General features: G+C 33.7%; 5 protein-coding genes across 5 annotated transcripts; 2 read left to right on the top strand and 3 right to left on the bottom strand.

Annotated features, from left to right (window-relative positions):
• Positions 1 to 143: 143 nt before the first annotated feature.
• Positions 144 to 553, bottom strand: Aspvir_004108 (uncharacterized protein; the record flags this gene model as incomplete). Its single annotated transcript, XM_043267344.1, has 2 exons — positions 144 to 474; positions 546 to 553. 2 exons carry the CDS (start codon positions 551 to 553, stop codon positions 144 to 146), a joined length of 339 nt encoding a protein of 112 aa, XP_043123279.1.
• A 720-nt stretch (positions 554 to 1273) lies between these two features.
• On the top strand, positions 1274 to 2207 carry Aspvir_004107 (aminoglycoside phosphotransferase family protein; the record flags this gene model as incomplete). Its single annotated transcript, XM_043267343.1, has 2 exons — positions 1274 to 1651; positions 1707 to 2207. 2 exons carry the CDS (start codon positions 1274 to 1276, stop codon positions 2205 to 2207), a joined length of 879 nt encoding a protein of 292 aa, XP_043123278.1.
• A 944-nt stretch (positions 2208 to 3151) lies between these two features.
• Positions 3152 to 4250, top strand: Aspvir_004106 (uncharacterized protein; the record flags this gene model as incomplete). Its single annotated transcript, XM_043267342.1, has 2 exons — positions 3152 to 3588; positions 3647 to 4250. 2 exons carry the CDS (start codon positions 3152 to 3154, stop codon positions 4248 to 4250), a joined length of 1041 nt encoding a protein of 346 aa, XP_043123277.1.
• A 284-nt stretch (positions 4251 to 4534) lies between these two features.
• Positions 4535 to 6364, bottom strand: Aspvir_004105 (phosphotransferase family protein; the record flags this gene model as incomplete). The annotated part of the gene is made up of 3 exons (XM_043267341.1): positions 4535 to 5493; positions 5546 to 6159; positions 6210 to 6364. The coding sequence occupies 3 exons, from the start codon at positions 6362 to 6364 to the stop codon at positions 4535 to 4537; spliced, it is 1728 nt and encodes a 575-aa protein (XP_043123276.1).
• A 743-nt stretch (positions 6365 to 7107) lies between these two features.
• On the bottom strand, positions 7108 to 7464 carry Aspvir_004104 (uncharacterized protein; the record flags this gene model as incomplete). The annotated part of the gene is made up of 1 exon (XM_043267340.1): positions 7108 to 7464. One exon carries the CDS (start codon positions 7462 to 7464, stop codon positions 7108 to 7110), a length of 357 nt encoding a protein of 118 aa, XP_043123275.1.
• Positions 7465 to 22643: the final 15179 nt, after the last annotated feature.

Below are 22643 nucleotides of genomic sequence, written 5' to 3'. Positions count from 1 at the left end.
GAAAAGCTTCACTGTCGAGGAGCAAATCCTTGAAATTCTGGGTGATCACCCCAGGATAGTACGGTAGGAGCTGTTCCTTACACCTTATTACTGGTTTAACAACCGCCAGGTTCCTCGGTGCTTCGCAGAACCCCCGAGGATTACTATTCGCTGAAGCCAGTGGTGGTGACCTGCAAGCATACATCGACCAGCACGTTGGCACGACTGACCCAGCGCTGCGCGTAAAATGGTGCCATCAAGCCGCGGAAGCTGTCCATTACATCCATATAAAAGGCGTCATCCACTCGGATCTCCGGCCGGAAAGCTACCTCCTGCACAATGACAGTCTTGACCTCTCGCTCTGTGACTTTGGTGGCTCTACAAGCGGTAACATAGATGGCGGCCATCTGCCAGATTCTGGCTTTTTTGATCCGCGCAAACCTTGGGTTTCCACCATGGCGACGGATATATTCAGTCTTGGGTCGGTATTCTATACTATTGTAACGGACCACTGGCCTTACAGGTCCCCAGGCCCATTCACTTCAGTGGAGGACAAGTTGGCGTACGCAGACATGGTTGATCAACTCTTCTCGCTAAGCAAATTTCCCTCCACTGATGGCTTGCTTGGTGGCTCTGTGATACAAGGTTGCTGGATGGAAGGGTATGATGATGTGGAGGGAATTCTCCATGACCAGGACTCTTTATTCGAGGATTTCTTGCGGCGGGATATATGATATGAGAATCCAGCAGTAATCTTTGGTTTCCAACGCTGCTGCGTGTCACCGGCAAGCTTCCTTGTTCCGGCTTTTCAGTCTCCTGGGATTCTAAAAGGCTAGTCCGTGTAGCTCTGGTCGTCTGCTAGGGAAGAGGCAAGGCTGTTAAGAGTTTTAGGACAACTAACATAACTTTGGAGAGCTTGTCTAACCGGCTCAAAGCATAGTGTGTAGCATCTTGGGGTGAAACTAGGCTCTTGGTTAGCAGCTATTCTAGTATACGTAAATCCTAGATTCTCTATTGTACTTATCAGAGTATGTGTAGTAGAAAGCTCTGTACAACGGTCAACGTGTGGTAGAGGAGGAACTAATGGGACAAACTGACAAGGTAGCGCATACTAAGGGAAGTGCGTATAAATGGCTTGGCCATGCAGCCGATCTTAAATATGCTTTCTCCCTTCTTAGGTACATATTAGGAAACTAGCGGTGAGCTACAGTGTCATTTCAAACAGTGAAGCCAACTCCGACAATCATACATCCTCTAACATCCCCGTGCATTACTTCCCATTCCTTCTCCAATTATGAATCCGTATGAAACGGAGCCAGAGCATATCCCATCCACCGACTTATATGCAGATGTTCCGCTTTACGGACGGTACCGCCCCAAACCGGGCGACTTTCATGTTAATCCAGAGCACGTCGGCTCCCAATCCTCAGACTCAATGCAATATTGGGCGTCAGTAGTTGGCTTCTGCGATGAATCTATCAGGATCTACCCAGCGGACGACGGTGGTCGTGATGTCTTTGCTCTCGGCAATGTAATTGTCAAGTCAAGCCATCTCCACGATACACAGGAGATCGACTATTCGTTTGCCGATGCTAATGAGGCCCGCGCCATTACCATTGCCAAGGGCGTGCTCAAAGATATCAGGGTACCGGAGATTTACTTCGCCGGCAAGGTATTTCCTCACTCGCTGCTTTATAATTCTACCTGAAGTGCTTACACTACCCCAGATTCATGGCCGCCAAGTGCTAGTCCAAGAGAGACTCCCCGGTGTTACGTTGAGCGTTGCATGGCCATATCTCTCACAGAGCCAAAAGCAGTCGTTCAAAGAGCAGGCACGGGTGATCCTTCGGCAGCTGCATGCCATCAAGCCGGATGATAGATGTCAGGTTCGGTCTCATGTTGTCCCAGATCCTCATATTCTCCATAACGGCCGAATCAATCCTTTAGAAGGGGAGATCCTTTTCTCCGACTCTAATACAGACTCGGACATGAGCTTCATGCATAATGACTTTACCCAATCCAATTGCATTGTGGACAATGATCGGATCGTGGGGCTCATTGATTGGGAAATGGCTGGATTCTTTGGTTGGAAGACAGCTGGCGAAGTCCATCGAAGGATCAGAACACCTCAAAGGGAGCATTTTGTGAACGCCTCTTTGAGCGAGGAGAGGCTTCGGGATATCATGTTTTGGAATGATCTCTATGACGATGGCATGCCTGAGTTGTAAGGTTAGCTGATATTAGGAATTGTTACGGTTACTCGCTTCCAGACGCGGCTATCCGAACAGGAGGATCTAGGTGATGGAGACTTCGAGCTAACGGCAGACAAGCATTATAGTTGACGATTCTTCTCCAGCATCTTTATATGGCTGTACACGTCCAAATCTAGAACATTGCGAGTCCAGGATTGATATATGATAAACCCGCATGTGAAAAAAGACACATCAGGGAATGTTGGGTCGCGTATAGTTTCTCTACCTCTACTATTCCGGTCTGCGTAGGGATAACTTCCAGTTGATAAAAATAGATCAAATCTCCAAAAGAAGGCGGGGCGTCCCCGTCAGATTCTGGCCATGCTGGCAAATATATGGTCCAATATCTCCATTATCCATATATTCCAGTGTTAAACAGTGAGTACTTTTTCTGATTTATACTTGCTGTAAATGATGTCTCAGATTCCCAATTGATAAGCCTGGGAACACGAGGATTCTTGCCTAGCCTTTGGTATATCTGAGCCTCGAGACGCATATCTCGGCAATGATCCTGTGAAAATCCGGATGTGGTTTCGGTGTTTTGATCACATCACCAGATGGTAGACGCTCGAGGATGGCAGTTCTTCGTCAGCACTGTTCATATAACTAGGCAACAAGCGGTCAACAAGACAACAACCCATCGTGGCACAGTGGCAGTACCAATAACACGGCAGGTGTCACGTGGGTGCGTGGACTTATAAGGGTCGGTGTTTGGGCTGTGGAGATTCCCCTATATTAACATAACACTCTTCTCAGAACTGACCTTGTGGTGGCACTAAGGTAGATTCTGGTCAGTTACGCTTGCTGCCTTGTGTGTCATGTGAAACAATACTTACCAGGTGTATATAATTGAGGTTCTCTCTTTTTTATCTTCATTCATTGCCAGTCCTGCTTCATACTTCTAGCAATCCATACCCATTATGGAATACTCTGTTGACGATGAGATTGCTCAATTTTTTGAGAAGACTTCAGCAACTCGCTCGGCCTGTGATGAATATGCGAAGAAGCAGCTTGGGGGCGACATCATTCCAGTGGCTGTGCAAGGCGTGTGTAGCTACACCGTCTATGCTGGACCCAATGGCGAATTCGTGGCTCAGTTTCGGCTCAAGTCCCTTGCGCTGAGGATAGAGACTGTGGACCTCGCTCGAACTATCTATGGTCACTTTGCACCCCAGGTGGCCTTCTACGGGCAGATTGGGAAAGATGTAGAGGGCAAAGAGCCCCTCTACATCTATGTCATGAGCCGAATACAAGGCATTAGTTACTTGGATTTTCTCCTGGCGCATAACGCTCAGGTACCCGAAAACTCGCCTGAGTTTTCTTCTTGGCGAAGTAATCTCGTAACTGATATCGCGAGGTACGCCCAGTTGCCCTAAGCTACATTTACATCAAATTGCTGAGTATACGCCCTTTAGGTTCTTTGCTCTCTCGTGGAAGGCCCCGCAGGATGTCGATGAAACATACCGCGACGGCCTTCGCCATCAGTACGAGAAGGAATTGCAGTTGTTACTTACTTCTCTCCCAGAACGTTTCCGCCCGTTCACCCAGGAGTGTCTCAACTCGCTCCCAGCCATTCTTTCTCTCCCCATGGTGCTACTCCACAGAGACTTTGGTGTCTGCAATATTATGGTGGACGAAATGTCTTGCAAACTAGTTGGGGTGATTGATTGGGCCGAAGCTGAGATCGCGCCATTTGGCCTGAACCTTCACTCTCACCAGCGACTGATAAGCAAGGTCCACCTCAAGCATGGTTGGATCAGATACGACGATTACATTATTCTGGAGGAGATCTTCTGGAGCACATTCAGTGAGGAAGCTGGAGGATTGAGCGATGAGACAATCAGAGTCATCAAGTTAGCAAGGGTTATGGGACTGCTGCTTTCGCGCGGCTTTTCAAGTCGCCTTGCGAATATGCCTGAGCCAGTGCCCATTCGGGATGATGAGACTGGGGCATACAACATGCGCGATCTGGACGGACTGTTGATTAACCCGGCCACAAGGTTTACAGATTTGGCGTAACTTCCCAGCATTGAAACCTTGTGGTTGCCGAGGTCATCTCCGCTAGGTTCGTAATATGCTCAAGTACGGTACCCTGTTCGCCTGCAGATTGGCGTATAGCAGAACGGAGAGTCGTCAGTCTGCCCTGGCGCGACGTTGCGAAGCGCTTGGAAACTACAGTATGGCGTCTCTACGGCAATCAGAATGTGGTGAGTAGTGTGTGATCAGGTATGTACATTAATCGCTGACTGGATTTGCAGGAGGATTGCTTTCGTGGACAAGACTATTGTACAAAGGAGCCAGTTTCAGGAGTTCTCATCAAAGTCGTCAAACGGAAAGTGGTTCCGAATCCCAATTCTATCTTCATCGGTCTCAGCCGCTTCAATCATTTTGGCTTTTATCTCACGCGCCGTTGCTTTCGCAGCTTCATATTCCTCATTCGGCACCCAGCCCATGACGTCGACACCCAAAACATTCCGCATTTGATCCATTGCGACGTCAGCTTCTTTCTGTCGCTCATCCAAAGCAAGAGTATCACGCATAACTCTGTCTGAGTATGTAAGAGAAGGTGTATTGCATGTTTCCCGTTCACTACCGACAGAGTCTGCTGAAATCAGAGTTGGCCAGCTTTGTATGGCACGAATCATGTCAGCCTTGAGAGTTATTGAATCCCCTTCCCAAGGACTACCTGCACTTTTGAAAAGACGTTGATGCAGTATAGCAGACTGGTCGAATATCGCATCATAATGTTCTTCATTCAGCCGCCTCGTAAATGCGGCGTAAAGGAAATGGACTAGTCTTTTTCGAATAGTCTCTCGTATGGATAATTGGTCAGATTCGGGGAGAGAGTCATAGTTCGGTGGAAGGTCAATTTGGGGCTCTATCAGCTTTTCCGAGTCTGGATCACCGTAATTTTGGAAATCTTTGGGTATACCAGCTGCAAGCCCAAGGGGAAGGATAGTGCAATGCTGCCAATCAATTAATCCGACAACCTCGTTCGCCTCCGATATCAGAATATTGTTCGGTTGAAGATCAGGATGTCGGATGACTGGCCGATTGAGTGATGAGCCAGCTCTGAACCCGAGGCAAGGCGCCAACGTTAGATAGTCGGAGAGATTCTGAATGTGACTGTCAGGCAAGACTTGGCGAAAGCCGTATATCTCCCTATATAGATGCTCATACGGAAGGCGAGGTTTCGCATAGGCTTTGGCCCACGCCAACTCGCGTTCACCAACCGCCCGAAACAAATCGCTTGACGATGACCCTGTTGCGATTAACGAGCTGCACCAGGCGTTTCCTTCGTATTGTCAACTCACATGGTCCTCTGTCAATATCGAGTATGCTCCTTTCACCGTGCCACCAACTGTAATGTGCGATTGGTCCTATGCAGAACTCGCCATTATTATGGCTTGGTAGCGGAACCTTCTTTTTCGTTGGAAGATCCTTCTGATAGTATAAACTCCCACATGCAGGAAACTCCAGTGACATCAATCGTGCTTCCAACTCAACAATTTGTTTCGTGATCTTGTGTTGGTCTTTTGGTGTCATCGCGTACCATATATCGCCGAGAGGGGTGCCGTCCAATTTCTCCATGATGATGTACTCAGCGCCGACAGGGTTCGCTTTTGTTGAGCACCAAGCATAGACCTCCGGAGTAGGGAATCCATGTAACCGAAGATAGTCCAGAGTAGCAGCCTCGCTGGCAACTGTGTAGTGCTCAGGCGCCGTGGAAGGATACGGGAGTCTGGCAACGACATGCTTCCCATCTGTAAAGGTCGCTTGGAACAACCGGTTGAATCCGCCTTCAGCCAACTTATAAAAGGAGACGATGTCAGAGGTTACATGGCCAGATGCGGCAGCGACAACGTTGACGAGGGCGGGTATATCGAATTGCAGATAGCGTTCGGCCAAACGTAAATGTTCGTTATGGCTAATAGTATGTTAGTCTCAAAAGCAGTACTGGTTTCCCCGAAGACATACATCCATCTGCCAGATGTGTATCTGAATAATTCGTCTTTGGAGTTTTTGACCGACTGGTAAGCGGCTGCTGACTTCTGCCTGACCTGCTTTGTTCCATATCCATGCAAGGGTAAAAGTCGAGAGCGAACAGAGCGAACGATATTTCGGACTCCCATATTACGGGATTTTCTATTTTTCTTCAAGAACTGCAATGACACAGAATCGGCATGTTGTTGAGATGGTTTATATAAAGCTATCAAGCTCGGTGGGTGTGCGAGCGTCTGTGGGTCGTCCCCATAGCTAGGATGGATCCCCCTTCTGGAACAAAGTATTTCCGTCTGATTCGAAAATTGGAGAAGTTCATGACCTGTGAAACATGCTGTGAGAGGACTAGCCAATCAAGACATAGGTTCTTCTGCGACTATGTTACGTACCAGCACTGAAGATAAAAGACTCGCGTCTAGGTACTGATTGAAAGGTGTTCCAAAAAGATAGATTCGATGGAATGATGAGAAAACTGATGGCTATGATGATCGGTGTTCACTGTGCTACCCAAGAGATGACTAGACTGAGATACAGGAATAAAGCAGACGAGGTCACCTGACTAGCCTCTCAGTGCCGTTACTAAATGCCCAATGACGAACGCAACTTCAACAGCCAGGGTCTATGGAAATGGAATCCCATTTATATTCCTTCCGTATAGATGGGCAGGATTGTCAAGCAAGATATACACAATAATATCGTCTCAGAATCCGCAATTCCTCAAGAAATACCCGTTCTTCCACGCAAGCCGCACAGACCAAGTGTCCTGGGGGATATATATACTGCCGGAATTGTCAACGCAAAGATCATAGACCAGACACGGCGAATGCTGGTGTCCTTCAATGAGTCACAGGGAGATTGCTGACCTTTGACTAAATCAGAGTTTCTCTTCAAGAGACTTTAGAGCCGAGTCGACATCATCCTTCGTTGCGTCTTGCTTGATCTTAACAGTGCCAATAACAGCATGAGTCCCGCCATGCTTATCCCTCCACTCCTTCCAGGAGCTGGGGATTTTCCCCGCGTTAGGTTGGACCTGGTACTTGTGGTAAACTTGGCCGTCTTCTTCGATAGTCCCGTCGTAGTCGAATCGGACACCATGGTTTTCTAGATCGCTGGGGGATTTCGGCCACTGTGTCTTTCCCCTCCCGACTGTTGGTTTGGCCAGCTTTTCCCAGATCTTAGAACCCCGACCTGTGATAGCTTCCGTAACATTGCTCCAAGCTCGGCGTGACATAATGAAGTACTCAAACAGAATGCAGGCCAAAGAATGAGAAGAATAGTGATATTCGAGGTTTTCTGTAGCAAGTACGAACTCAAGTAGAACTCTGGTCTAGAGACTTTCAACCTAATAAATACTATTCTCTTCATAGACTGACAAGGCAGAGAAGTAAACCGACTTAAGACGAGGAATGTGATATCACATCTTGACTTGCAAATACGCGTTTAGCTGCCAACCAATTCAATTGTAGATTGAACGGCTGGGCGACATAACCTGCAGCTTGCACCAGCAGCTGAAACATACTAAAATGCGAGCGCGTCTAACCTACGGAGTATGGTTCATGCTTTGTCCAAACGAAGCGCTGTTTGTCTATAAGAATTCGCGTGTGGTTTCAAGTCCGTTGACAGAAATGATAAAAGATTGGTGTGCAAATCATCTCTCTCAGTGAAACCTCCTGGTAGCAGACACTACGCTCGAAGCAATCTCAGCATCCCCAGGAGCACCAAGATTACAGGATTAATAATAGCGCTAGGACGGAACCACTGATTCGTACAAAAGAGATACACCATGCGTAGATGCTGAGACGCAATGGAATGATCGAAGACCACGCGAGGCTGTGGCCCCCTGCCTGCAGCACGGCGTCTAACCTTATTGTTATTTACAACCTGCATGCGCATGATTAGCTGAAGCAGACAACATATCAGGATACATTTTGAATTTAGTAAGGCGCTTAAGTGCGGATCATGCTGGTCCAGTGAGCAAATAGTAAATTGCTTCAAGATGGCCTCCAGTTAGTACATATTTGGCTCTCTGCACTTCTGTTGAGTGTTTTCTGATAGCCGCGCGCCATGCAGAGACAGGCCGTTTTGTAGATCCTGGCCAGTTAGAGCAGGTTAGCATGTAACGGACTGGACCTTTCCACTCCACCACTCCATTATCATGTTTAACCTGTTCAACTGCTGCTGACAATCCGAGAAAAGATAAAGCATGGCGACATAGGCAATTGTCTGATGGTCTATTGGGGAGTCGATGTTGGCTCCTTATCGGGAGGGAGTCATTGAATTTGGAAAACGATCAAGACCTCCGGCTGACTATAATGATGTTAGCCGCCGGCAAACTGACTAGTAAGATAGGGCTTTCGATTTTAATGCCACAAGGTTGATTTGCTGCGTGGCTTTCCATTGTTCATAGCCTCCTGCCAACTGCTGCCTATCTTGTAAATTTCGCACCGCGCGAATACCAATGCCGCCGGGCTCATAGAGAAGACATGGATGGATGCACCCCATATGATCCAGAGACTTCGAACAAGTCAAGGGAAAGGTGCATGGAATTATTTAATGGCTTCTAGATGTTGTTAGATTGCAGTTCTGGTAGCTGTTATTGAGCTTCGAAGGTGGACTTTCGGGACTAGACAGTGTTTGTTGCTTTATCATACATCATCTCACATCTTGGAGAATATACATGTCAGTCATTTTTCCACTACGCCAAAAAGATGTCTAGACGACCATTTCTAGCATAGTAGAAATGATAGGCATATTCTGGTTGACAATACATTAAGTAAGGACCGTAGGTCTTGATACAACCATACGTTTGATGAGGAGCCAAAGCCAATTTTAATTTTGACCTGATATCATGAATTAAAGTCTTCACTGTGAACTGGAGAGTATCGCCCCTTCATATAGTTAGGAAGATTCCCTTATTAAAATTTAATCATAGCATCCAAGTTATCAAAGCCTGAGCTCAAAAAAGTATGTGGCTGGGACCTTCAAAAAATCGACAAATTCTAATATTTGGGGATATGTAAGGAGTTGACTTGTTAGAGATTTTGATATCTGAAAGGCAAGCTTGAATGTGTAATAGCATAGAAAGATCTCTAAGAAAGCAATCTCATGTACAGGAAAAGGGGCACTTGCAAATCTGGTCGATACACAATCCTGGTGAAGTTGAGATATGGATAGTATCCAATTGTTTGGCTCACTATAGTTTAACAATTGCTTTGACTATAACCGGGAATACATGAGACTAATTGGTATTATTCTAAGGATACTTCACACCAAAGGTGCTGAGGGCTGGTATCTACGAGCAGTGTCTAGGTATCAAATGGAAAGCCTCTTGTGAATTTAGTGAAAGTGATTACATTGTAGCAGCTGTTTGGCTGGATTTCCTCTATAAAAAGTGCTGTGCCATTCCATGCTGGTATGGCATCAGGTACTACGCATACATCGGGCCTGTTGCTGCGACTAACACCACTTGACGTTTGTAACCGATTTGGAGCCATCGAATATTCATCTACAGCCCGAGAATAAAGAACATGTTATTCCCCAGTACCTCTCCAAGATCTCTCGCGGACTAGCTGCCGTGGTGGACGCAATCCCTTTGGAGGTTATCACTACACTGCAGGTCTCAGAAAGCAAAACCCATACATTAGAATAGTCGACTTTGGCGTACGTAAGTGGGTATGGACCGCTGAAGATAATTATCTAGTGATAATCATGGAGGTTCTTGGACCTTCATGAAAACTGTGGCCATACTCAGTATGGTGGAGATCTGATCATATGATCTTGCTTAGTAGATAGCTCCTTCCACTGTATAATAGTAAATATAGATTTATATATATAATAAATTAATAAAATATCTTTATATTCTGAACCTCTCTCTACTTATTTTATAGGTTATAAGCCTAGAGCCTCTTAGAGAGCTCTAGAAAATTATTCTTAAGTTCTTTCCTTAAGCTATTTTACTACTTTTTACTTTTAAAAGCCTCTTTTAGTAGATATTCTACCTAAAATATTTATCTAGACTAGATATTCTGCCTAAGATAGAAACTATCCTTTTATTACTATAGTTAATAGGGCCCTATAAAAGGTTCTTATATTTAAGAATCCTTATAGATATAGAAGCCTAGTAGTTACTCTTAGATATATCTAAAACCTTATTCTTTTATTTAAACCTTCCTTTAAGATGCCTTAAGTAGATCTCTATAAGTTATTATTACTTATAGATATAGATTTCTATTAAATATAGTCTAAAGCTATAAAAATATATCTATATAGCTAGGGTATTTAGCAGACTATAAATAGAACTTATAAGAAGCTAGAGCTACTAGAAGTAGGCTATTAGACTAGATTATTAAATAAAGCTAAGCTTATTAAGTAGTAAGAGAGAATTAAAAAGACTATTTAAGATTAGAAGAAGATAGATAATAAGACTTATAGAGTTATATATTCTATCTTATCTTATACTATTAGATATAAAGTAATTAATTTAGAATTATTTAAAGCTATTTAGAACTATCTTAATAATAAATATAATATAATAGTAGATATATAGTCTTTTAAGGGGCTATAGATAGCTATTAATATATTATATAATAGCTATAATAGAGTCTAAGATTATATATTAAAACTATCTTAAGTACTTAATAAATTTAATTATAGCCTTAAGGAAGGTAAGTAGCTTTCTAAATTTATTAAGATTTAATTTCTACTCTATAATCTTAGTAAGATATAGGAGATATTTCTTATATTTTATCTTAATAATTACTATAATAAGAGAACTACTATATTTAATAATATTATATAGATTCTTATTTAGGAGGAGATATATATAAAGTTTAATATATTATCTATAAATATTATAAAAGTATAGAAAGGGAAGAAGCTAGCTTAGAAGAATAGTAATTCTAAGAATAAATTAAATTAATTAAATTAGTTAAATTAATCTAATTCTAATTCTAATTTAAATAACTAGAAAGATTCTAATAGTAAGGTTCCCTAGGAAACTAGGAAGAACTAGAAGTATTACTATTATAGTAAAATAGACTATAAGAAGCCTAATTACTAGGAGTTAAATCTAGATAAGAAGCCTAATAAGAAGTCTTTATCTAATTAATCTAATAATTATAATTATACTTATATAATAGATATAGATAATAAGATATCTAATAGCTAATATTTAATTATCTTAATACTTAAAAAAATAATACTTACCTTCTATATTATTAATAATAATAATAATAGAGTCCTTATCCCTACTAATAATAATAATTTAATTAATAATGATAGTATCCTTACCTCTAAACTAAATAAATAAGATATTAAAGATATATAGATAATAATTATTACTATTAATCTAGCTCTATGCCTACACACTAGTACTAATAACTAGATTATTAACTTAAGAGCTACTAAATACTTTATTATAATATCTATAAACTTTATAGATAGCTTAAGGAAGCTATATAAATAGGGAATTAAGATAGTAATAGAGTAAATTATATATTCTAATTTAATTAGGGATATTATCTTATATCTTATATATCTAGGTAGATATACTAGATATATTATTATTACTAATATTCTCTATATCCCTAAAGTAGTAGTCAACCTTCTAGACACTATTTAATTAGGCTATAAGAGTCTAGGAGTTAATCTTCTATTAGATAGTATTATTATTACTTACTTATTAGATAAAATAATTATTAGATATAGAGATATTATCTAGAATACCTATATTCTTTACCTTATAGAAAGCAATACCATAATTAAGGCTAATAAGCTAATTAAATTAACTAAGCTAGATATATTATTTAAAATATAGCTAATAGCATTCCCTTACTACCCTAAGAGAGGTAATAATTAACTATTCTCTTAGTAAGATTATATACTGTAAGAAGATTATAAGTAAGCTAAGTAAGAATTAGTAAGACCTTATTCTAATATTAAAATTTATATCTAGACTAGATAAGAGGTCCTGAGTAAGTAATATATATTTATTTTAGATCTACTATATAATAATTATACTAGTATTTATATATTAAAGAAAGATAAGGTTAATTTAATAACTTAATACTATTATTTTATATATTTATTAATTCCTAATATCATCTATGTATCTAAAATAGTTAATAGAATAGATATTAAGAGACTATTAATTCCTAAGCATATCTATAAATCTTATATAGTAGCTAATATAATAGTCTATAAGAGGTATATTACTATATCTCTTATTAAGTAATATAGGGAGTGCATCTTTATTAATATTAGTAGTAGTTATAATAATATACTAGATAACTATATTATTAAAGCTTACTACTAGATAATTATTATAGATTAATTTAATAGCTAGGTTACTATCTAATTACTTAAATATAGGTACTAAGTAATACCACTTATTAAGCTTTTTATTAAAGAAGAAGAGTATATAGGTATTAAGATATAAATTATCTATACTAATAATAAAGAAGAATTTATTAAGAAAGAGAATTAAGTATAGACTAGAGCTAAATCTATTAAATAAAAACTTATAGTACTATATACTTATAGTTAGAACCCTATTATAGAATGTCTTATGTATATAATATTAATAAAAGTTTATACTATTATTAATAATAAAATCATTCTATATAAACTCTAGGGTAAAATTATAAAAAGAGTTATTCTAATTAAGAATATCTTACCTATTTAAGATAAGAATATAACTCTATATAAAATATACTTTAATAAACATCCTAATATCAGCTCTCTGTGGATCTTAGATTTAGTTAGATATCTTACTATTACTAATAAAATCAAATCTAAGTAGGGTGTTATAAAGATTAATCTATATACTATTTACTACTATTTAGTTAGCTATACTAGCTTAGGTAAGTAATATATTATTTAGATACTAGTAACTAATAAAATTAAATATATCTATAATATTATTTTTAAAGAAGGAAGTAATCTAGATCTCTATAATAATCTAGATAATAATTATAGTAAATTTATTAATCTACTAGCTATTCTATCTACTAACTATAATCTAAATAAGGTTATTAGTAATAATAATTTAGATTAAGATATTATTAAAGGCTAGGATCTAACTATATCTAATCTACCTAGACTAGAGGACAGCATCCCTATACTATAAATATATATAGAGGTAGGTCCTAGCATTACTAAGAATAGTAACTTCCTATATAGAGGCCTTTTTAGTAAGCTAATAGAAGACCTTCTAGAATATTTCTAGCTAGAAGTAATTTAGCTTATAGAATAGAGGGTGTATTATATTAATACTAAGGCTATAAAAAAGTATATATAGAATTATATTATTATTAGATATATATATATTAGTAATAATTATACTAATATTATTAAGCCTTCTTCCTTTTATAAGGTAATCAACTCTCCTAAAGTAGATAATTAGTAGAATATTATAAAAGTAGAAGTAGATAATCTTATTAAGTAAGATATCTAGGTGCTTAAGGCCCTACCTACTAGCTATAAGGTGTCACACCCTGGGATCTGTCTCTGCTGTTCTCTGCTAGTTAACTACTTTAGGAATGAGGTGATATAGTCCCTGGACTATATCCTATACTTACCTAAGGCCTACCTGCTGTGGTAGCCTACTATATATTAACCTAGGTATATAGTAATATATAATATAATAATCTAACTAGGATCTAATATAATCTAAAGGTATAATAATCTTACCTAAGATTAAGGATAATAAGAATAATAATAATAGAGATAGAAGTAAGGCCTATTAAAGATATATTCTTAATAATAAGAGAGTAACTAATAAATTAGACTAATAAACTTATACTTAAGTAAGTTATCTTTATTAAATATAAAGAACTAAACTAAGATCTCTAGATATAGTAGTAATAAGTATTCTTATATAGTTTCTTTATTCTAGTCTATATCCTAAGGCTCCTATAAGGTCCTATTATAGACTATTTATCTAAGGTTTATAGTAGACCTATTATCCTATAGTCCCTTAGGGACTATTACTATCCTTAGTATTTAGGACTATAGGTTATATGACCTAGCCACCCTTTATTCTTATACTAGCAGTATATCAGACTATGCCACCCTTCTTATAAGCCTTATCTAACTATTCTATATTAACTATAGGTATTCTATAACATCACCTCCCCTCCTTCCTAGTCCTTTATCCTTAAAGGATATATAGGCTGTTCTAGTTCCTACTATCCCCTTAAAGATATATCTTTTTCTTTTTCCTTATATCTTCCTCCTAAGATACCTTATAAATATTTTATTAAACTGCCCTATACTCCCTATAATTATTATTATGAACATATTTATCTTACTAACTTAATTAATTAATATAGTAGTCCTATTAATTTCCTATATAAGGTGTGCTTCTTCTTATTAACCTTATATATTATAATAGATTCTAAAAGTGCTAAATATTTCACTTATATATATAATAATTACCTATATAAAAAGTAAGTTTTTAGTAATAAGAAGTAGAGTTCCTTATAGAAAGAAGAGATCTATATATCTTTAGCCTTATCTATAAGAGATTTTAATCTAGTATTACTTTAAGAAGAAATTAATAAAGTATAAAAATATATTAATATGCTTTAATAATTAATAGTTTATAAACTATATAAATATTCTTAGTTATATAAACTTCAGAGTTCTTTAAAAGAGTATAATCACCTTATACTTCTTTATAATTTAACTATTCTAGATTCTAAGAATCCTGACTTAGCTACTATATATAAAGATCCTAGTTAGAGTTAGATAGCTAATACATTAGATTAGTTACCTTCTAAGTTTTAGAATACTACTAGATAAGCTTTACATAGTTAGTTAAGTTTTTAATAGATTCCTATATATTTTCTAAGGTATTATAACCTTTCTATTTTATAAGATAGTATAGTTTTCTGCTAACTTACTTATAGTCTAGGATCTGTTTAACTTTATATTTCTATTCTATATTATTATTAATTTCTATCTTTTTAGTAATTTTTGCATTTTCTAGTGCTAGTTCTAATAATAAGATATAAAATACTAGATAAATCTATAATATACTTTTTAATAATTATAATTTATAATTAACTAGCCCTTTTCATTCTTTGATAACAAAGGGTCTAATTTTCTAATAATCTAGTTTCTAACTTAGTTATTTTATTTTAATATTTCTATAGAGTAGGTAAACTTTCTCTCTCTTTTTAAGGTCTAGAGCACTCCTATACTTCTTATTATAGTATAATACTATTCTAAGGTTTATAAACTTAATATCTCTTAAGAGTTAAGTTCTTAAATAATTAATAATATTTACTAAATCTATAGCTTTATCTACTATTAGTACTTTATTCTATAGTTCTTTAATCAATATAGGATTATACCTATAGTTAGTAAAGAATAGTATTTCTTCTATTATTAAGTGAATAATATTATTATATATAAACTATACTATTAGTAGGTAAACTACCTAATCATCCTATTAATAATTTATATAGTATTATAAGTACTACTTAACTATCTAGTTTACTTATTCTATCTATCTATTAACCTATAGATAATATATAGTTATGAGTCTTTGCTTAATTCCTATTAAATCTATTAATAATTACTAAAACTTTAATGTAAACAGCTTATCTCTATCTAATATAATATATCATAGTATTCTATAGCTAATAATTATATATCCTATAAGTAAGCTTGCAAGCTGCAATACTATTATATTTATTATAGTTAGAATTAAATAGATAAATTTTATAAGCCTATTAGTAACTATTATTAGGTAATTATACCCTTTTAACTCTAGTAAGGGTCTAATAAAATTAATTATAATCTATTCCTATAGCTTCTTTAGTATCTCTAGTAATTATATCTTACTATAAGGTTAGTATCTAGCTAGCTTATCTCTAATATAAGTCTTATATTACTAAATATAGCCCTGTACCTTCCTCCTTATATTTAGAAAGTAATAATTTCTTAAAATAGCTTTAGCTATTTTCTTAGTTCCTATATACCTATATATTAGGTTATTATAATACTTTACTATAATCTTACTTCTTATATACTTAGGTATATAGATAAGTCCTTATAAGTAGATTAATCCTTATTTATCTATTATAAGATATTTATTTTTTATAGAATTTTTAAGTATTCCTTAAATAATCCTATCTTTTTTTATTTCTTTAATAATTTTCTAAATTAATAGATCTTCCTTTAACTTAATAGTTACTATAAGTATATAATAATTATATACTAATAATCTATCTTCCTATTACTTTAATATTATTAGTTTAATCATTTTTCCTTAAAGCTTATAATCTAGTTATTAACTAAGTATATCTACTTATCTATTCTCTATTTCTTTATAGTATATAATTCTAAAATTATACTATGAAAGTACCTTAGCCTATCTAGCTTAATATTATATTAGTTTCTTTATTATTATAAAGAATATAAGATTCTTATAGTCTATTTTTATAGTAATAGTATACTTTACTCCTTCTAGGTAGACTCTCTAAACTTTAAATACTATTACTATAACTAATAGTTCCTTATTATAGATATTATAGTTAAGTTCTACTTAAATTAACTTTCTTAAGTAGAATACCACTAGCTATAGTTTTCTATCCTCTCCTAGTTAAGTTATTCTTATTCTAACTATATAGTCTAATACATTAGTCTTAATTATTATTTCTTTTTCTAAATTATATTATACTAAAATTAGTGCCTTTATAATTCTTTTCTTAACTTTATAAAATACTTTATTATAATCTTTAYTCTATTCAAACTCTTTTACTTTCTTAAGTAATGCAAAGAGTGTATATATAATATATATATATYCTATAATAAATTATTAATAATAGTTAATAAGTCTAATAAACTATTAGACTTCCTTAATATTCTTTAATTAAGGCTAATCTATAATTACCTTTATCTTATTCTAGTCTACATAGATCCCTTTTATAGATATCTAATATCCTAGGAACTTGGTCTCCTAGATACTAAATTTATATTTTTTTAGTTTTAACTTAATATTAGCTCTTTAGAGCTCCTTTAATACTATCTTAATATATTCCTTATATTCTGTCTTATCTTAATTAAAGATTAAGATATTATCTAAATAGATTATTATAAAGAGATCCTAGTACTTGCGCAGTACTTTATTAATAAATCTCTAAAATAATAGTAGTATATTAGTAAGCCTGAATAATATTATTAAGTATTTAAAATAACTATATTTTATTCTAAATACTATTTTCTATTTATTACCTTCTGTAATTTAAAGGTAGTTATATATATCTATAATATCTAACTTTATAAACTACTTAGCTCCTTAAATTTAATCTTAGATTTTATAGATTAATAGAAGTAGGTAATAATCCTTAATTATTATTATATTTAGTAATCTATAGTCTATATAAAGTTATAGACTCTTATCTTTCTTAGGTATAAAGAGTATACTATATCCTACTAATAAATTTAATAGTTATATCTTCCTAAGTTATAATTATTTATTAGTGTATTCCTTCAGGGTTACTAATTCTATTTCTAATATTTAATATATTTTCTTATATACTAGTAATTTTCCCTCTATTAATAGAATCTTATAATTATGCTTTTCATACTTTAGTAGTTTATACTATTTAGGTTATTTAAATAAGTTCCTAAACTTATAATATACCTTAGGCAGAGCTATCTTAATAGCTATCTCCTAGTATCTTCTAGGGTTATTACTATAAGTCTTATCTATATTCTAATTAGCTACTACTAAAATCTACTAGGTTCCTAAACTAAATCTTATTTCTTTATTCTTACTTTCCTAGGTATTACTCTCTAATATTATAATTTTAGTATATTCTTTACTACTCTTAGGTGCCTATCCTAGTAACTCTATTATTACTATATATTATAATAGTTTAATTACTACTAATATTATTATTATACTTTAGCTAAGTATTACTTTTCTTAGTTTATCTCTTAACTACTTAGTACTACTATTATTTTCCTTTAATCTAATATACTATAAGGCCCCAGTCTCCCCTTTAATCTAGTTCTATTATAGATATTTATAGTTAAACTAAAGACTTCCTATCTTCTAATTAATTATTAAATTATAATTCCTAAGCTATAGAATCCCTAACACTATATTATACTATCCTATTAGTATAATATTAAAGTTTAGTTATTTAAAGTAATCTAATATAACTATTAGTATAGTCCCTAACTTAATTATAATTAAGAGAGTTCTTAAATTCTCTTTATTTAGATTTATAATTAGTTTAGATATTATTTTTATAATTTCTAGAAGCCCTAGCTTCTCTATAAATCCTAGATTTATATAATTCCCTATTACTTCTAAGTTAACTATTACTTAGGTTAATTAGTTTAGGATATAAGCTTAGAGTTTTAAGTACTTTCTATATTATATTTCTATAGTTATAAGATAAGAGTATTTATCCTCCTATTTTAGTAGTCTAGTATCTCTTACTAGTACTAGGAAGTATCCTCCCTCTAACTTTCCTTAGTAATATATTATATATTAGTCTTTAAAATATACTATCTAATATATTATATTATAATCTAGATATTGCCTATATCCTCTATAGGAGTATTTAAGTCTCTAATATAGATAGTTAATATTTTCTTTTATAATTATTAGTACCTCTAGCCAAAACTTTACTATATACTTATTATTATAGTAAATATTATAGTTATTACTATAATAAGTTATCTAGAGTACTTTATAACATCTTAGGTATTCTTAGAAATATTTATATAAATACTAAATATAGTTATATTTCCTATAAAATAGTCCTAATAGTCTCTTTTCTAATACCTCTCTAAGTTTATAGAAATATTTATTTAACTAGTATCTATATTTTTAACACTATAGAGGATATTTATTATATCTAGATATATACTTATCCTATAACTCTATTTAGGTCTAGTATTCTAGATTCTAGTAGATGCATCCTTTTACTCCTTATTTTATTTTTTTAAGAATCTATATATTTAACTAGTATACTTATAGTTCTACTAACTACTTCTTATCTAGCTATTATAGCTATGCAGCATGTTAGTCTGCTTTATTATTATTTTTTAAGGAATTATCTTAAGATATCTTAGGAATCTTATAGGACTATGTTACAACACAGCTGCATTAGCGCAAAGCGGCTATGATGGGCAGAATCAGAAGAGGGAACCACAGCCAACTGATTCTAGGTACCAGAATTATTAGGTAGAATAATTTATAATTATACTAGAGATACCTATTTTAGCCTATACTAATATATAATAACTATCCTAGAGAAAGGACTATACTAAGATAAGGAGTAGTAAGCTACTCTATAATCTACTCTATAGTAACTATAGAGGTAGTAATAGGAGTTATAAATAGAGTTACTAATAAAGGAACTATATAAGGATACTTATTATTATTATATCTAGAGATCTTAGTTTAGTTCTTTATATTTAATATTAATAACTTACTTAAGTATAAGTTTACTAGTCTAATTTATTAGTTACTCTCTTATTATTAAGTATATATACCTAATAGGCCTTACTTCTATCTCTACTATTATTATTCTTATATTACCTTTAGATTATCCTTAACCTTTAGGGGTCATTATATCATTGCACTATTAGGCTACCAGGGTGGTAGGCCTTAGGTAAGTATTAGATATAGTTTAGGGACTATATCATCTTATTCCTAAAGTAGTTAACTAGTAGAGAATAGTAGAGATAGATCCTAGGGTGTGATAAATTAAATACTATATAGTATAAATTACTTTAGGAAGTTTAGTTAACTCTTAATATTAAATATCATAGTAGGAAATGCATTAACCCTAACTAGCTTAAATATTAGAAGGGCAACACCATAGCAGACACCTGCATAACCTTAGATTATAGTTAAGGGTCTAATAGGAATAGTAGAATAGCTCCAGGAGCATATCTAATAATTAGAAGGTTAACTTATAGTTAAACCTATTAAGGTCTAACCTCTAGAACTATTTAATAGGATATAATCTAAACTGCGCATATTCTTAATATAGATAGATATATATATATAAATAAATTATAAGATACTCATTAATAAATCTAATAAAGTCTTATTTATAGCTATATATCTTACTAGACCTATGTTTAATTAGTTTGAACCCTTTATGAGAGACTACCAGACATATACTAAAGACTTGTAAGATGATAAGACTATTATAATATTTACTAGTTATAAAGAATTTAAGAAGTAACTTAAAGAAATATTTAGTAATATTAATAAAGAATAAAATATAGAATAATAATTATAGTAACTTAAATAAATAGGGTCTATAAATAATTACACCTTAAAGTTTTAATAGATTATAGCTTATTTAGACTAGGATATAGATGCATACATAGCATATTTTAAAGAAGGGTTAAAGATAGATATCTAGGAGAAACTAATCTAGATAGATTAACTAAAAATATTAAGTAAAATAATTAAGTAAGTAGTTAAGATTAATAATAAACTTTATAACTTTACTATATGCAGGAAGGAATGAAACTAGGGAAGTTTTAGTAATAGGTATACTATAAACTATTAATTAAATAATAGGAGGCCAGCTTAGCTAAGGAGCTAAGGATATTTAGATCCTTATAGACTATAATTAATAGAATTAGATGCAATATAATCAGCACTTTCTAAGGAGGAAAGAGAATAGTAATAATATAATAAGTTATATTTCTATTATAGGAAACTAGGATATATATTAAAGGACTATAAGTAAGAACCTAGAAAGGATTAATAGTATAGAAATAAGAAATAGCTTAGGGTGATAGCAGAATTCTATACTATAAAAAGAGGAGCTTATAATATAACTAGTACTATAACTCTAAAGAAGAGGAGTAATAAGTAGCTAAGAAAACTATTTAAAGAATATATAATTTTTAATAATAATAAAATTAAAAAGGAGCTTTAAGAGGAAGACTCTATAGAGTATAAAAGTATAAAAAATAATTAGCCTACTAAAGAATCTAGTATACTTATAGTAACTAATTAAGATTTACTAAATAGTAATAGGTATAGTTCTATTAAGTGGGAAAACATTATACCTAAAGAACTTAATTATAAATAGATAATACTTACTAAAAATAAGAGATATCAGGCTATTAGTACTAATAAAGAAAAGACTAACTATAAAGAGCTAGATTAAGCAGACTTTCCCATAATAGATTAGACTATAATTAACTAATCTATTAATCTACTTAATAAAGAGTATAGAACTTAGTGGGTAAGCCTTAATCCTAATAAGGAGCAGCCCTATAAGATTCCTAAGATACCTTAGAAAAATTCCTTAAGAGATAATAATAAAGCAGATTATTATATAGTATAGCTATAATAGCTAGATAGGAAATAGTTAGCAGAACTAGAAGCATACTAACTAAATATATAAATCCTTAAGAAAGTTAAATAAGGAATAAAAGGATATATATATTAGAACCTAGAATATTAGACCTAAGCTAAGTCTTAGGACCTATATACTAGTAGATGCACTGAATATCTACTAAGATATAATAAATATAAATAATAGCTAAATAAGTACTTTTATAAGCTTAGAAAGGTATTAGAAAAAAGACTACTAGGACTATTTCATAGGATATATAATTATACCTAGTGCTTATGCAAATATTTCTAAGGATACCTAAGATATTATAAAGTACTATAGATTACTTATTATAGTAATAACTATATAGATTACTATAATAATAAGTATATAGTAAAGTTTTAGCCAGTAGTGCTAATAGTTATAAAAGAAAATATTAGTTATCTTTATTAGAGACTTAAATACTCCTGTAGAGGATACAGAAGACACTAGGAATATAATATAATATATTAGACTATATATTTTAAAGATCAGTATATGATGCACTATTAGGGAAAGCTAGAAGGAGGATATTTTCCTATACTATTAAGAAACCTCTAACCACCCTAATAGGACACTGAGTACTTATACCTCACAGTAACTAAAGTATAATAAGGAAGTGTTGGAAAAGGAGTTATACTATGGTTTATCCCTAGTTATATCCATGGGTTAACTTACTATGGTAGATCCCTACCATGGTTGACCACTACCTATAACCATGGATAACCTTTGACTATAACCATGGATCATCATAGGCCTATGATCTAACTATGAATCACTAGTTAGATCACTATGAGGCCAGTGGCAAGATTATTCAAAATATAGAATAGTCTAGGCCTAGGAGGGATTACCTATAAATATACCCTTGATATCCTCTCTATAGTCTACATCTTAATCTTTAATCAACTCTTATAATTATCTTATACTATTCATTCTATTATTCTACTAAGCTATCTATTCCCCTTCATACTAGTGAATTTCCTTTGTTATTTCCATACATATAACTCACTAGTATTCTTATTTCTTTTTCACAGGT

The sequence above is a fragment of the Aspergillus viridinutans genome (genome assembly GCF_018404265.1).
Source record: "Aspergillus viridinutans IFM 47045 DNA, scaffold_2, whole genome shotgun sequence".
Classification (NCBI taxonomy): Eukaryota; Fungi; Ascomycota; class Eurotiomycetes; order Eurotiales; family Aspergillaceae; genus Aspergillus; species Aspergillus viridinutans.
Note: the sequence above shows the minus strand (reverse complement) of the source record. Positions and strands in the feature narration are given on the sequence as shown.